This window comes from Odocoileus virginianus, chromosome 2 (genome assembly GCF_023699985.2).
Source record: "Odocoileus virginianus isolate 20LAN1187 ecotype Illinois chromosome 2, Ovbor_1.2, whole genome shotgun sequence".
Lineage (NCBI taxonomy): Eukaryota > Metazoa > Chordata > Mammalia > Artiodactyla > Cervidae > Odocoileus > Odocoileus virginianus.
The window spans coordinates 10,012,298-10,025,310 of NC_069675.1; the positions used below are offsets into that span (position 1 = coordinate 10,012,298).

Below are 13,013 nucleotides of genomic sequence, written 5' to 3' on the forward strand. Positions count from 1 at the left end.
TGTGAAATATGACCATGAGATTGAATAATCAGACAAGGGCTGGGTGGAGGGGAGTACTTTATAAATACCACAGGGAAACAGAGGGCTGCTCTTCTCTTACATGCTGCTGAATCTCAGGATCTCAGCAAGGTCATAGCCAGTCACAGCAAAGGAGCTGCCTGAGAGGTCACAAAATCGGGCACCACAGATCTGGGTGTCAGGCACACACTCGCCATGACAGTGTTCCACCTGGGAGAGAAGACAGCTGCTCAGGGCCTGTGGCCTCATCCTCGGGCCTCGTTCCACTCCTCTTATGACACATACCTCAATGTAGCCATCCTCTGGGTTTCTGCTCAGCTTCCAGATGTGTATGAAGGTGTCTTCAGCCGCAGAGAGTAGCTATTTTAAAGAAAGGCAAGGAGGACCAGTGGGAGTCAGAATGTGCTGACAGAGGGCTGGTACAGGCTGTAAAGCCCAGTCCAGGTGCCTGGGGAGGGGGCTACCCTGAGAGGCAGAGACAAGTCTGTGGAGTGCCTCTCAACATCCCAGCGCCAGGAAACAAGGGTATGCAAGGACAGAGCTGGAGACTGACCTTGCCCGCCTCAGGAGCCAGGTCCAGGGCACAGACGGCCCGGGCATGGGCGCTGATCTGGACGTGTAAAGTTCCTGTGCTGGCTTCATACAGACGCACCTGCCCGTTCCCATAGCCTGCTGCCACGGTCCCCTGCCACAGCTGCACAGAAGAACACGGGGCCCTGCAAGGGCGACATCGCACTTTGATTTCCCAGACCTCAGCCTGCTCCCCACCTTGAAGCTGCCTCAGGAAGGTCCTCAGCCCCCTTCTGCCTCACCTACCCGAATCCTGGAATCTGGGTCAGTAATTTGAATTTGGGCCCTGATCTCCAGACACACAGCAACCCCGAGTCATCTGCTGTCACAGTGTCAGCCACGCAGTCCTGAGGGGAAAGGCAGGATTAGCCCTTTTTCCTCCCGGCTGGGTCCTGTATACAGGGCAGGAGGGGAAGGGAGGCAGTATTTGCATCTTTGCCTCTCCAGGGAAATGGGAAGATGTGGAGCCATCATTGGCTCAAAGGGTCTCTTGGAAGCATTAAATGCTTTCATTGTATTCCTTATAGAGTCTGACTCCCTACCCCAACCCCAGCACACATCCTGTGTGTTAGGGGATGTAATTGTCCTCATTGGATGAATGATGAAACTAGGCCACAATATCAGGACCTTCTGGAAGTCTTGCACTGAGCCAGTCATAGTCATGACCAGACTCTGGGACTCTAACTCCCCAACCCAGGTAGCCAGCAGAACCCAAGGGCCCAACTCTCTGCCAGGTGTAGTGTAGCATAGGAATTATAAGATACATGCCCTGTTTTCAAGAGGTTTACAATCTAATCAGGGAAATAAGAGTTGTCTTTACGGGCAGTGTCAATTCAGGGTTCAGCTAAGGGAGATGAGTGGGGGCTAGAAGAGGGGGAAGGCTTCTAGGAGAGGGCAGCACCGGAGGTGGGCCTCAATAGGGGGGCCTCGCCAAAGTTCAGAGAAGGAAGCCACACATGTCAGAGCTGGAAAGCAACTCAGAAACCATCAGTCCCAACTCCTCCATTCACACCAGGATCATAAAGTGTGGGCAAACTATTAAGTACCATGTAAAGGTAAGGTATTTCGGGACTCATCACTGGACCTGAGGTTGCTAAATCTTAGCAAAGTGCACTAATTTGCCCAAAGTCATGCAGCTGTTTAGCGGCAAAGCCAAGGCTTGAACCCAGGTCCCCTGCTTCCCCAAGGTGGGGAAGGCCCTCAGATTCACTGGAACAGGTAGGGGGGATCCACTCACCTGTCCCTGGGCAGGCTCGGTGGCAATGTCTGTGATTGGTGTCTGGTGCCTTGCCAGCTCTTCACTCAGTACAATGTTGGGACCCTTGGTGGGGATGTCAAACACCAGGACCCGGCCTGACCATGTTCCTGCAGAACCAGTGCTCCACTGATGCCTTCCTGATCCTCCCAGATCTCCTGCCACCATGCTCAGCCCTCCCTCCATCCCAGAAACCTTAGTAACAAACCCACCTCTCACTGTGCCAACAGCCCCACTCCCAACATTCACTGCCCTTTTCCTATACCATCCTGCCCCTCTGAACCCCTCCATGGCTTTTTGGGAGTTTCTCAGACCCTCCTTCGCTCCCAGCTCTCTAACACCCCACAATTTCCTCAGACCTTCAGCAGCATCCTGGTCAAAGCCCAACTCCCCTATACCTCAGCACTCTCCAATGCCCTGCCTTTGGCCCCCTCACCCACACAGATGTAGTGGCCACTGGCAGCAATTCCTCGGGCAAACACGGCCTGCACTAGTGTGACAGGGGAAAATGATTAGAAGTATTATCCCCCCGAGCCCCAGCAAACACTCCTACCCCAACCCCGTCTTGCAGGTACCTAGAGAGGCATCTCCAGCGTCCAGTGCATGCCAGTAGACCATGACGGAGCCATCAGACTCATACATCTGAAAGACCAGGGCAAGGATGGGGTCATAACCCAGCTGACCTTTGCTGCGCTCTGTACCAGCTACTCCACATACGCATGTTAACCTCAGCCTGTTTAGTCCTCAGAATTACCCTGGGAGGGAGGCGCTTCTTTTAGAAGCGCACAGAAGGCAGTCAGGCTCTGAGAAGTTCACTAAATTGCCCAAGGTCACACAATTAATAAAAGGGCAGATATTGGAGATGGCACTTAAAAACTGGACAACAAGGAAGGTATGAAGATGAGAAATGAGGCGGCTAAGCATGAGAACAGCTTGGAAATGTTTAGAAGTAAGATCACTGGGTTGGGAAGATCCCCTGGAGAAAGAAATGGCAACCCACTCCAGTATTCTTGCCTGGAGAATCCCATGGACAGAGGCGCCTGGCGGGCTACAGTCCAAGGGGTCGCTAAGAGTCTGACACGACTGGGAGACAGCACACAAACACACACTAGGGGCTCTGGAGAGAAGCTGAGAAGACTCTAGCAGGGGAGGGCAGGAAGGTCCTCTTCTTACTTGTATTCCTCGATGAGAGGTGAGTACCAGCAATACTCGGAAAGGGAGCACACACCAGTGGATCTAGAGGGAGATGAATCAGAGTAAGAAGCAGTCAGAGCAGAGGACATGAGGACTCGGAAGTGTGGAAACACAAGATGGTCAGGGAAGGCCTATTCCTTGAGGTTTGGAGAGGAAGTACCCGGTTCTAGGTAGGGCGGGGGGTTCAGCAACACCACTCCCAGCTCCACGCCTCACCTGGGTGATAAGTGGGGGGCTCACTCCAGCGCCCTCCTTAGCGTGGAGCTGGCGCTGGGCCAAGGGCGCACCCTCTGGAGCAGCGCTGAGCAGCTGGGCGCTGGGTCCATGGACCACTCCAAAATGAGTGAGGCTGCGGGTGGGCAGCGGCAGCACACTGAGGTTGTTGCACAGGGCGGCCGCCGAGCCTCGAAGCGGGATGGAGCGCTCCCGGCGGAACATTCTTGGGGAGAGACGTTCGATCCCAGGCGCGCGGAAAGCAGAAGACAGCCGAGATTCCTATGGGGGCTTGAGGGTGGGGTGGTGCTGACATGAGGCACTGGGAAAGCCCCCGGCGACTGGGTCGTGTGTGAATGAGCCTCGGGGATGGTGATGGGGGTTGGTGGTCACATGGTGTGGGAAGGGTATCGCGGAGCTGGCGAGGGGAACCCTAGGGCTGAGTCATGAGGTGATGGGGGGGGAACCCCAGAGGAGGAATGGTGATGGCCCACGACCCAGGGGCCCCAAGAGCCCGAGTCAAGGCAGGATGAAGCAGGGTAGCCCCTAGGCTCTTTCTCCCTCAGCCTGGCTCCCCGAAGCCCCCGGACCAGGTCAGAGTTCACACCAGCAGCTCCGAGACTCCAGAAGCGTTCGGTCTCTCCGAATCCGCCGCCACCATAGAGACGACGCACGTACGCACGGCCGTTGGGAGGGGTGAACTACCCTAACGTGCGACGCGCGGCAGGCGCGGCTGCCGGGGCAACTGTGGGTGGGGCGAGCCTCCGCGCGGCGCGGTTGCCTAGGAGACCGATGGGCTGCAGCAGCAGCTGCCGCTGGACAGGAAAGCTGCTGGAGCCTGGTGGTTGAAGTTACAGTTGAGGCGATGGCGCACGAAGGCCCGGTGAGCTTTAGCTCAGCTGAGGGTGGCCCAGAGCGGGGTTAAGACCGTTAAGACCTGTGTCCGGAACCGTGGGCCAGCTCTGTGCCACCCGGCATCCCCCTTCACGCGGGCGTTCAAGATGACCGAGAAAGCCATGTCGGTGCACTAGAACAGAAAACCTGCACCTGCGCCTGCAGCACGCGCACTCACAAGCATTGTCACACTTGGAGCCTGAGGGGAGGGGGTTAAATGGGTGATGAAGAGCCCAAGAACAATAAGTGACTTTGGCAAGAGTTAATGCATTTAATGAGTCTCTTATATTGAGGTACTCATTTATTTTTTTTCCCATTTATTTTTATTAGTTGGAGGCTAATTACTTTACAACATTGCAGTGGTTTTTGTCATACATTGAAATGAATTAGCCATGGATTTACATGTATTCCCCATCCCGGTCCCCCCTCCCACCTCCCTCTCCACCCCATCCCTTTGGGTCTTCCCAGTGCACCAGGCTTGAGCACTTGTCTCATGCATCCAACCTGGGCTGGTGATCTGTTTCACCCTAGATATACATGTTTCGATGCTGTTCTCTTGAAACATCCCACCCTCGCCTTCTCCCACAGAGTCCAAAAGTCTGTTCTATACATCTGAGTCTCTTTTTCTTTTTTTGCATATAGGGTTATCGTTACCATCTTTCTAAATTCCATATATATGTGTTAGTATACTGTAATGGTCTTTATCTTTCTGGCTTACTTCGCTCTGTATAATGGGCTCCAGTTTCATCCATCTCATTAGAACTGATTCAAATGAATTCTTTTTAATGGCTGAGTAATATTCCATGGTGTGTATGTACCACAGCTTCCTCATCCATTCGTCTGCTGATGGGCATCTAGGTTGCTTCCATGTCCTGGCTATTATAAACAGTGCTGCGATGAACATTGGGGTGCACGTGTCTCTTTCGGATCTGGTTTCCTCAGTGTGTATGCCTAGAAGTGGTATTGCTGGGTCATATGACAGATCTATTTCCAGCTTTTTAAGAAATCTCCACACTGTTTTCCATAGTGGCTGTACTAATTTGCATTCCCACCAACAGTGTAAGAGGGTTCCCTTTTCTCCACACCCTCTCCAGCATTTATTGCTTGTAGACTTTTGGATAGCAGCCATCCTGACTGGTGTGTAATGGTACCTCATTGTGGTTTTGATTTGCATTTCTCTGATAATGAGTGATGTTGAGCATCTTTTCATGTGTTTTTTTGCCATCCATATGTCTTCATTGGAGAAATGTCTGTTTAGTTCTTTGGCCCATTTTTTGATTGGGTCATTTATTTTTCTGGAGTTGAGCTGGAGGAGTTGCTTGTATATTTTTGAGATTAATCCTTTGTCTGTTGCTTCGTTTGCTATTATTTTCTCCCAATCTGAGGGCTGTCTTTTCACCTTGCTTATAGTCTCCTTTGTTGTACAAAAGCTTTTAAGTTTCATTAGGTCCCATTTGTTTATTTTTGCTTTTGTTTCTAAAATTCTGGGATGTGGGTCATAGAGGATCCTGCTGCGATTTAAGTTGGAGAGTGTTTTGCCTATGTTCTCCTCTAGGAGTTTTATAGTTTCTGGTCTTACATTTAGATCTTTAATCCATTTTGAGTTTATTTTTGTGTATGGTGTTAGAAAGTGTTCTAGTTTCATTCTTTTACAGGTGGTTGACCAGTTTTCCCAGCACCACTTGTTAAAGAGGTTGTCTTTTTTCCATTGTATATCCTTGCTTCCTTTGTCGAAGATAAGGTGACCATAGGTTCGTGGATTTATCTCTGGGCTTTCTATTCTGTTCCATTGATCTATATTTCTGTCTTTGTGCCAGTACCATACTGTCTTGATGACTGTGGCTTTGTAGTATAGTCTGAAGTCAGGCAGGTTGATTCCTCCAGTTCCATTCTTCTTTCTCAAGGTTACTTTGGCTATTCGAGGTTTTTTGTATTTCCATACAAATTGTGAAATTATTTGTTCTAGTTCTGTGAAAAATACCATTGGTAGCTTGATAGGGATTGCATTGAATCTATAGATTGCTTTGGGTAGTATAGCCATTTTGACAATATTGATTCTTCCAATCCATGAACACGGTATATTTCTCCATCTGTTTGTGTCCTCTTTGATTTCTTTCATCAGTGTTTTATAGTTTTCTATGTATAGGTCTTTTGTTTCTTTAGGTAGATATACTCCTAAGTATTTTATTCTTTTTGTTGCAATGGTGAATGGTATCGTTTCTTTAATTTCTCTTTGTTTTCTCATTGTTAGTGTATAGGAATGCAAGAGATTTCTGTGTGTTAATTTTATATCCTGCAACTTTATTGTATTCATTGATTAGCTCTAGTAATTTTCTGGTAGAGTCTTTAGGGTTTTCTATGTAGAGGATCATGTCATCTGCAAACAGAGAGAGTTTCAGTTCTTCTTTTCCTATCTGGATTCCTTTTACTTCTTTTTCTGCCCTGATTGCTGTGGCCAACACTTCCAAAACTATGTTGAATAGTAGTGGTGAGAGTGGGCACCCTTGTCTTGTTCCTGATTTCAGGGGAAATGCTTTCAATTTTTCACCATTGAGGGTGATGCTTGCTGTGGGTTTGTCATATATAGCTTTTATTATGTTGAGGTATGTTCCTTCTATTCCTGCTTTCTGGAGAGTTTTAATCATAAATGGATGTTGAATTTTGTCAAAGGCTTTTTCTGCATCTATTGAGATAATCATATGGTTTTTATCTTTCAATTTGTTAATGTGGTGTATTACATTGATTGATTTGCGGATATTAAAGAATCCTTGCATTCCTGGGATAAAGCCCACTTGGTCATGGTGTGTGATTTTTTTTTAATATGCTGTTGGATTCTGTTTGCTAGAATTTTGTTAAGGATTTTTGCATCTATGTTCATCAGTGATATTGGCCTGTAGTTCTCTTTTTTTGTGGCATCTTTGTCTGGTTTTGGAATTAGGGTGATGGTGGCCTTATAGAATGAGTTTGGAAGTTTACCTTCTTCTGCAATTTTCTGGAAGAGTTTGAGTAAGATAGGTGTTAGCTCTTCCCTAAATTTTTGGTAGAATTCAGCTGTGAGGCCTGAGGTACTCATTTAAATGGATAGACCAGAATTGGTCAGGCACTGGGGAGAGGGTGTTGCTAGATAGGATTCATTTGGAGAATTTCGGGAGGAAGAAATGGATTAAACAACAATTCTGAGGCTGCACTTGAAAATCAACTGTTTAAAAGCCAAGAAACTCTAAAATAAACAGACTGAAGAGCATTCATGCAATAATATCTCCAACCCCTCTGGTCAGTCCATTTCTAGGTATAGCCATTAGCGCGGGTGTAATGAGAGCCTGGGCGGGGTTGTCTAAGGAATCAACTCTTCTCTCCCAGCCCTACCTACCCGTGCTCTGGCCAAGCCTGACGGGGCTTTGGACCATTCCTCGGGCTTACCAACAGAACTGTTCTCACTAGCAGAGAGGGGAAATGAAACTTAAGGGATTTTGAGTTCAGTGTGAGGTTTAGGAAACGCCAGAATTGGGGGAGAATTAATTTTGGAGAACACCATGTATGAAGCAATAATGTTGGGGCTGGGGAGACAAAAGTTAGGGAAATTGTGTTGGGAGGTAAATTTTAGAAGGAATCAGTTTCAGGGAGACTGTCGTGGGGGAAATTAAGAGACTCCCAATAATTTACTAGTAAATTCATATGTCCCTAAAATGGGCTTTTGGGAGACTAGATTTTTCAGTGGATTTTTCTTGATTATAAAAGGATATAAAGTCATTGTAGAGAACTTATAAAATGGAGAAGAGTGTAGGAAAGAAACATATGCATGGTGCTTTCCTTTTCTTCAACACATATTGGTTTACATACCTGAGATCATACTTGATATGTAATTTTATGTAATTTCTTTCATTTAACATTACATCATAAGTATTTTCTTATGCTGTTGTAAATTCTTCCTAAAGACTGCCTTTAATCATCACATAATATTTCATCATATAGGTAGCACACAACTAGCCACCTATTTTCCTTGTTAGATGTATGTTTTCAATATTCTGCTATTATAAATGACATCACAGTGAATATTTTAGAGAATATATTTTCATTTCAGAGTATGCCTTTGTGTATTTATAAAACTGGAATTGGTACTTTTGAAGATTGGACATCTTTTCAAATGTTTATTAGTCATAAATAGTTCCACTTTTGTGAAATATTATGTTCTTTGCTTATCCTTGGAGATCTTATGGTTATAAAAATTTATATGCATTTTTAATGTATTTGGGAATATTTCTCTTTTAAAAAATTTATTGCATGTATTTTTTGTTTAGGAAGCAGAATGAAGCCAAGCTCTGGAGTCAGACAGACCTGCATATGAATTATGACTCTACTACTTCCTTACTCTGTGATCTTGGGCAAATTCTGTAAATTGGGAATAAAAATAGTATGTAGTTTAAAAAATGTAGGAACTGAATCCATGTATGTGACTGATATACTTTAAGTGCCAGTAAATGATAACTACTATTATCAGCTTGTAATTAGGAATTTTTTAAAAAAGCACAGGAAAATTTGACATATATATTATATATATACATATACATACATGTGTATATAAATATATATACAGTTACCTACCCATTTCTTTATTATTTCTTACATTACTTTTATGCTTAGGCAGCTCTTTCTCACCCAGAGATTATATGACAATTTAAACTATTTTCCCTACATTTTATCTTTTGTTTTAGTTTTGTTTTGTTTGTGTGCGTGCTTTAATTCATCTGGAATTTATTTAGATATATATTGTGAAATGAGGATCTAAGTTGATTTGGGGGATGGGAGGAGATGGAAAACACATCAATAATTCCTGTACTGTTTATTGACTTTTTTTTCTTTTTTTTCCCATTTATTTTTTATTAGTTGGAGGCTAATTACTTTACAATATTGTAGTGGGTTTTGTCATACATTGACATGAATCAGCCATTGAGTTACATGTATTCCCCATCCTGATCCCCCCTCCCACCTCCATCTCCACCTGATCCCTCTGGGTCTTCCCAGTGCACCAGACCCGAGCACTTGTCTCATGCATCCAACCTGGGCTGGTGATATGTTTCACTATAGATAATATACATGTTTCGATGCTGTTCTCTTGAAACATCCCACCCTCACCTTCTCCCACAGAGTCCAAATGTCTGTTCTGTACATCTGTGTCTCTTTTTTCTGTTTTGCATATAGGGTTATCATTCCATCTTTCTAAATTCCATATATATGCATTAGTATACTGTAATGGTCTTTATCTTTCTGGTTTACTTCACTCTGTATAATGGGCTCCAGTTCCATCCATCTCATTAGAACTGATTCAAATAAATTCTTTTTAATGGCTGAGTAATATTCCATGGTGTATATGTACCACAGCTTCCTCATCCATTCGTCTGCTGATGGGCATCTAGGTTGCTTCCTTGTCCTGGCTATTATAAACAGTGCTGCGATGAACATTGGGGTGCACGTGTCTCTTTCAGATCAGGTTTTCTCGGTGTGTATGCCTAGAAGTGGGATTGCTGGGTCATATGGCAGTTCTATTTCCAGTTTTTTAAGAAATCTCCACACTGTTCTCCATAGTGGCTGTACTAGTTTGCATTCCCACCAACAGTGTAAGAGGGTTCCCTTTTCTCCACACCCTCTCCAGCATTTATTGCTTGTAGACTTTTGGATAGCAGCCATCCTGACTGGTGTGTAATGGTACCTCATTGTGGTTTTGATTTGCATTTCTCTGATAATGAGTGATGTTGAGCATCTTTTCATGTGTTTGGTAGCCATCTGTATGTCTTCATTGGAGAAATGTCTGTTTAGTTCTTTGGCTCATTTTTTGATTGGGTTATTTATTTTTCTGTAATTGAGCTGCAGGAGTTGCTTGTATATTTTTGAGATTAATCCTTTGTCTGTTGCTTTGTTTGCTATTATTTTCTCCCAATCTGAGGGCTGTCTTTTCACCTTGCTTATAGTTTCCTTTGTTGTGCAAAAGCTTTTAAGTTTCATTAAAGGCGGACTCCATGACTCAGGCCACCAGATCGGCCAAAATTAAGTTTCATTAGGTCCCATTTGTTTATTTTTGCTTTTATTTCCAATATTCTGGGAGGTGGGTCATAGAGGATCCTGCTGTTATATATGTCAGAGAGTGTTTTGCCTATGTTCTCCTTTAGGAGTTTTATAGTTTCTGGTCTTACATTTAGATCTTTAATCCATTTTGAGTTTATTTTTGTGTATGGTGTTAAAAAGTGTTCTAGTTTCATTCTTTTACAAGTGGTTAAAAATATGGAATGCTTCATGAATTTGCGTGTCATCCTTGCGCAGGGGCCATGCTAATCTTTTCTGTATCGTTCCAATTTTAGTATATGTGCTGCCAAAGCGAGCACTGTTTATTGACTTTTTTAAATTCTTGAACTCTGAAGAATTTTGAATACTTTGAACTAGCGCAAATAGCAAGGACGGTGCAGTTAGAGCTATATATAGCCTGGGTTCACTGTGTAATCCCAAGCAAGTGGAGGTAAACTGCCGTCAGGTTCCAGCTCCTTTGTCTGTGAAAGGGACTGAGTGAACTGTTTGAAAAATTAAATCGGCTGGGTCACCTGAAAAACATCTGTCACATAGGAGGCTCGTAGTAGTAAATCGTCCCTTTCTAAAGGCCTTTCCTTCGTCTTAGACAACCTAAAGAAGCTTCCTCCTAACCCATAACCGCTGATCCACTCCTCGGTTTCCTGCCCTGATTGCCTTGTTCCTTTCCCACAGAGGCAGGTCCGAGACCGCGGGGTGACCCGATCCAAGGCGGAAAAGGTGCGGCCACCTACAGTTCCGGTGCCGCAGGTGGACATCGTGCCTGGGCGGCTCACTGAGGCCGAATGGATAGCGTTCACGGCTCTCGAAGAGGGCGAGGACGTGGTGGGCGATATCTTGGCCGATCTGGTGGCCCGAGTCATGGAGTCCGCCTTTAAAGTCTATCTGACCCAGCAGGTAGGCCTGGATCCGTGTCCTTCAGACATATCTCCGCTCTCCCTGACCCCTCCCTGCTGGACTGAGACCCTTTCTCGCCTCCGCAGTGCATTCCATTCACCATCAGTCAGGCACGGGAGGCCATGCTGCAGATCACCGAGTGGCGCTTTTTGGCTCGGGACGAGGGAGAATCTGCAGAGGACCCCACATGGGGCGAGGATGAGGAGCCCTTGGCTTGCACGACGGATGCCTGGGCTCAGGGATCCGTGCCAGTGCTGCACGCCCGGGCCTCGGTGGGGCTGGAGGAGACGTTTCAAGGCGAAGTAAGCTCAACCTCCAGCTGCCGCCCACCTCTCACCGCTGCCCCGGACCCATTACTCGCCCCTGACCTCCACCCCTGTGCATTTCCCCAGGACCAAGAGAGCATGGACCAGATCCCTTTAGAAGGATCGTGGACGGATTCAGGCTCTCAGGAGCGGATGGAATCTTGGGAGCTCACAGTCAGCCCGGGCTCTCGACCCCCGCCCGAGTTGCTTCAGGAGACAGGGCCCCGGGGTCCTTTAGAGAAACTGGGTGACCAGTCGAGGGACGACCAGACTGACCTGTTTGCAGCCGGATCCTGGAACTCCAGCAGCCAACTGTCGATGGAGATGGCGCCGGCAGGCAGTACCCACGCTTCTCTGGAGCTGTCCTTGGTAGCCAGCCCTGAGGCCTCTGTCGAGCGAGCACAGCCCATCAGCTCTCAGTTCTCCCTCGAGAACCTCTACGAGTGCACGCCCCAGCCGCACGCGGCTGGAGACGGGCCGGAGCTCAGAGAGGAGAAGGTGCCCCTCATCTCCTCGCGGGTGTTGGTGTCCGATCCCTCCGCGGGCGGCGCCACCACGCTCAGCCCCTCGGCCGGATTCCAGCCACAGCCGCCTTGGCTGGCTGACGAGCGGCCCAGCGCACTTCACTCCAGAATCGGCCGTAAGAGGGCGACGGCGCGTCTGGACCCCGCGCGGCTGCCGCGCCCCTGGGTGCGCCCGCTGTCGAAGGTCCTGGTCCCAGACTCGGAGGGCCGTCCGCTGGAGGCCTACAGGGGGCGCCAGCAGGGCGAGAAGACCGAGGCCCCAGGCGGACCGCAAGCCTACGTCTCCCGGTCAGAGTTCTTCCCTTTCCCACCGGGCGTTCCTGTCCGAGCTTTGGGCTCCGGTCTCAGCCTCCAGTTCCCTACTCTAAGCTTAGGCCTACCGTCGCCAGGCTTTGGTTCGAAGCTTCCCTTCCCCAGTCCCGGGCTCCGTTTTCTCGCCACACACCGGGCGCGCCCGGACTTGGCACGCAGCCCCAGCCCCAAACTGTGGCCGGGTGCTAAGTGGCCCAGCGGCTGGGAGGGGGAGGCTGAACTGTTGGGTGAGCTCTGGGCCGGCCGCACCCGTGTACCTCCGCAGGGCCTGGACCCTGGGGACCGGGAGAGCCAGGATCCTCATCAGTGCCTTCATCCCGTGTCCCAAGTTCTGGAGGCCACGTCCCAGGTGACGTGGAAACCTGTGTTGCTGCCGGGAGCACTGAAGCTGGCTCCCGGTGTGAGCATATGGAACCCAAGTACGCAGGTGCTGCTCAGCTCCGCTGAGCCTCAACGGGACGGCAGAGAAGGCAGCGCCTCTCCTCCCATCCATACAGGTGCCCCGAAGCCCCAGGTGACTGTGGCCCAGCTGATGAACTCAGCCGTCAAATTGTGGTCACTCCCCTCCAAGCGCCTGCCCCATTCTAAGCCCTAGGCAGTGGGAATTCTACCTTCCTTCTGTCTGCTTGCCAGAAATAAACAGCTGAGTTGCCTTAAGAATTGGCCTGATGTGTATCAGTTCCTTCCAAGTGTGTGCTCTCACTGAACTGGAGAGGTCTATAGGAACACAGAACATAATTAGGTTACACCCTTAGG

General features: G+C 47.9%; 2 protein-coding genes and 1 non-coding gene across 6 annotated transcripts; 1 reads left to right on the top strand and 2 right to left on the bottom strand.

Moving 5' to 3' along the window:
- Positions 1-40: 40 nt before the first annotated feature.
- WDR54 (WD repeat domain 54) lies at positions 41-3,961 on the bottom strand. 2 transcript variants are annotated; one of them, XM_020895880.2, is made up of 10 exons: positions 3,858-3,961; positions 3,254-3,541; positions 3,017-3,079; positions 2,419-2,485; positions 2,280-2,333; positions 1,826-1,953; positions 835-935; positions 572-734; positions 304-378; positions 41-228 (listed from the first exon to the last, which is right to left on the bottom strand). In XM_020895880.2, exons 2-10 carry the CDS (start codon positions 3,473-3,475, stop codon positions 97-99), a joined length of 1,005 nt encoding a protein of 334 aa, XP_020751539.1. In that variant the 5' UTR covers positions 3,476-3,541; positions 3,858-3,961; the 3' UTR covers positions 41-96. The 2 variants fall into 2 exon arrangements, with proteins under 2 accessions (XP_020751539.1, XP_020751544.1); XM_020895885.2 differs by lacking the exon at positions 2,280-2,333.
- Positions 3,791-12,917, top strand: C2H2orf81 (chromosome 2 C2orf81 homolog). 3 transcript variants are annotated; one of them, XM_020895859.2, is made up of 4 exons: positions 4,019-4,133; positions 10,895-11,116; positions 11,203-11,418; positions 11,509-12,917. In XM_020895859.2, the coding sequence occupies exons 1-4, from the start codon at positions 4,116-4,118 to the stop codon at positions 12,850-12,852; spliced, it is 1,800 nt and encodes a 599-aa protein (XP_020751518.2). In that variant the 5' UTR covers positions 4,019-4,115; the 3' UTR covers positions 12,853-12,917. The 3 variants fall into 3 exon arrangements, with proteins under 3 accessions (XP_070331999.1, XP_070331988.1, XP_020751518.2); XM_070475898.1 differs by lacking the exon at positions 4,019-4,133 and adding an exon at positions 3,791-3,924 and having other exon boundaries at positions 11,203-12,917; XM_070475887.1 differs by having other exon boundaries at positions 4,016-4,133; positions 11,203-12,917.
- Positions 10,415-10,521, bottom strand: LOC139031811 (U6 spliceosomal RNA). Its single transcript, XR_011484329.1, has one exon. It is a non-coding gene; the product is annotated as a U6 spliceosomal RNA (small nuclear RNA).
- Positions 12,918-13,013: the final 96 nt, after the last annotated feature.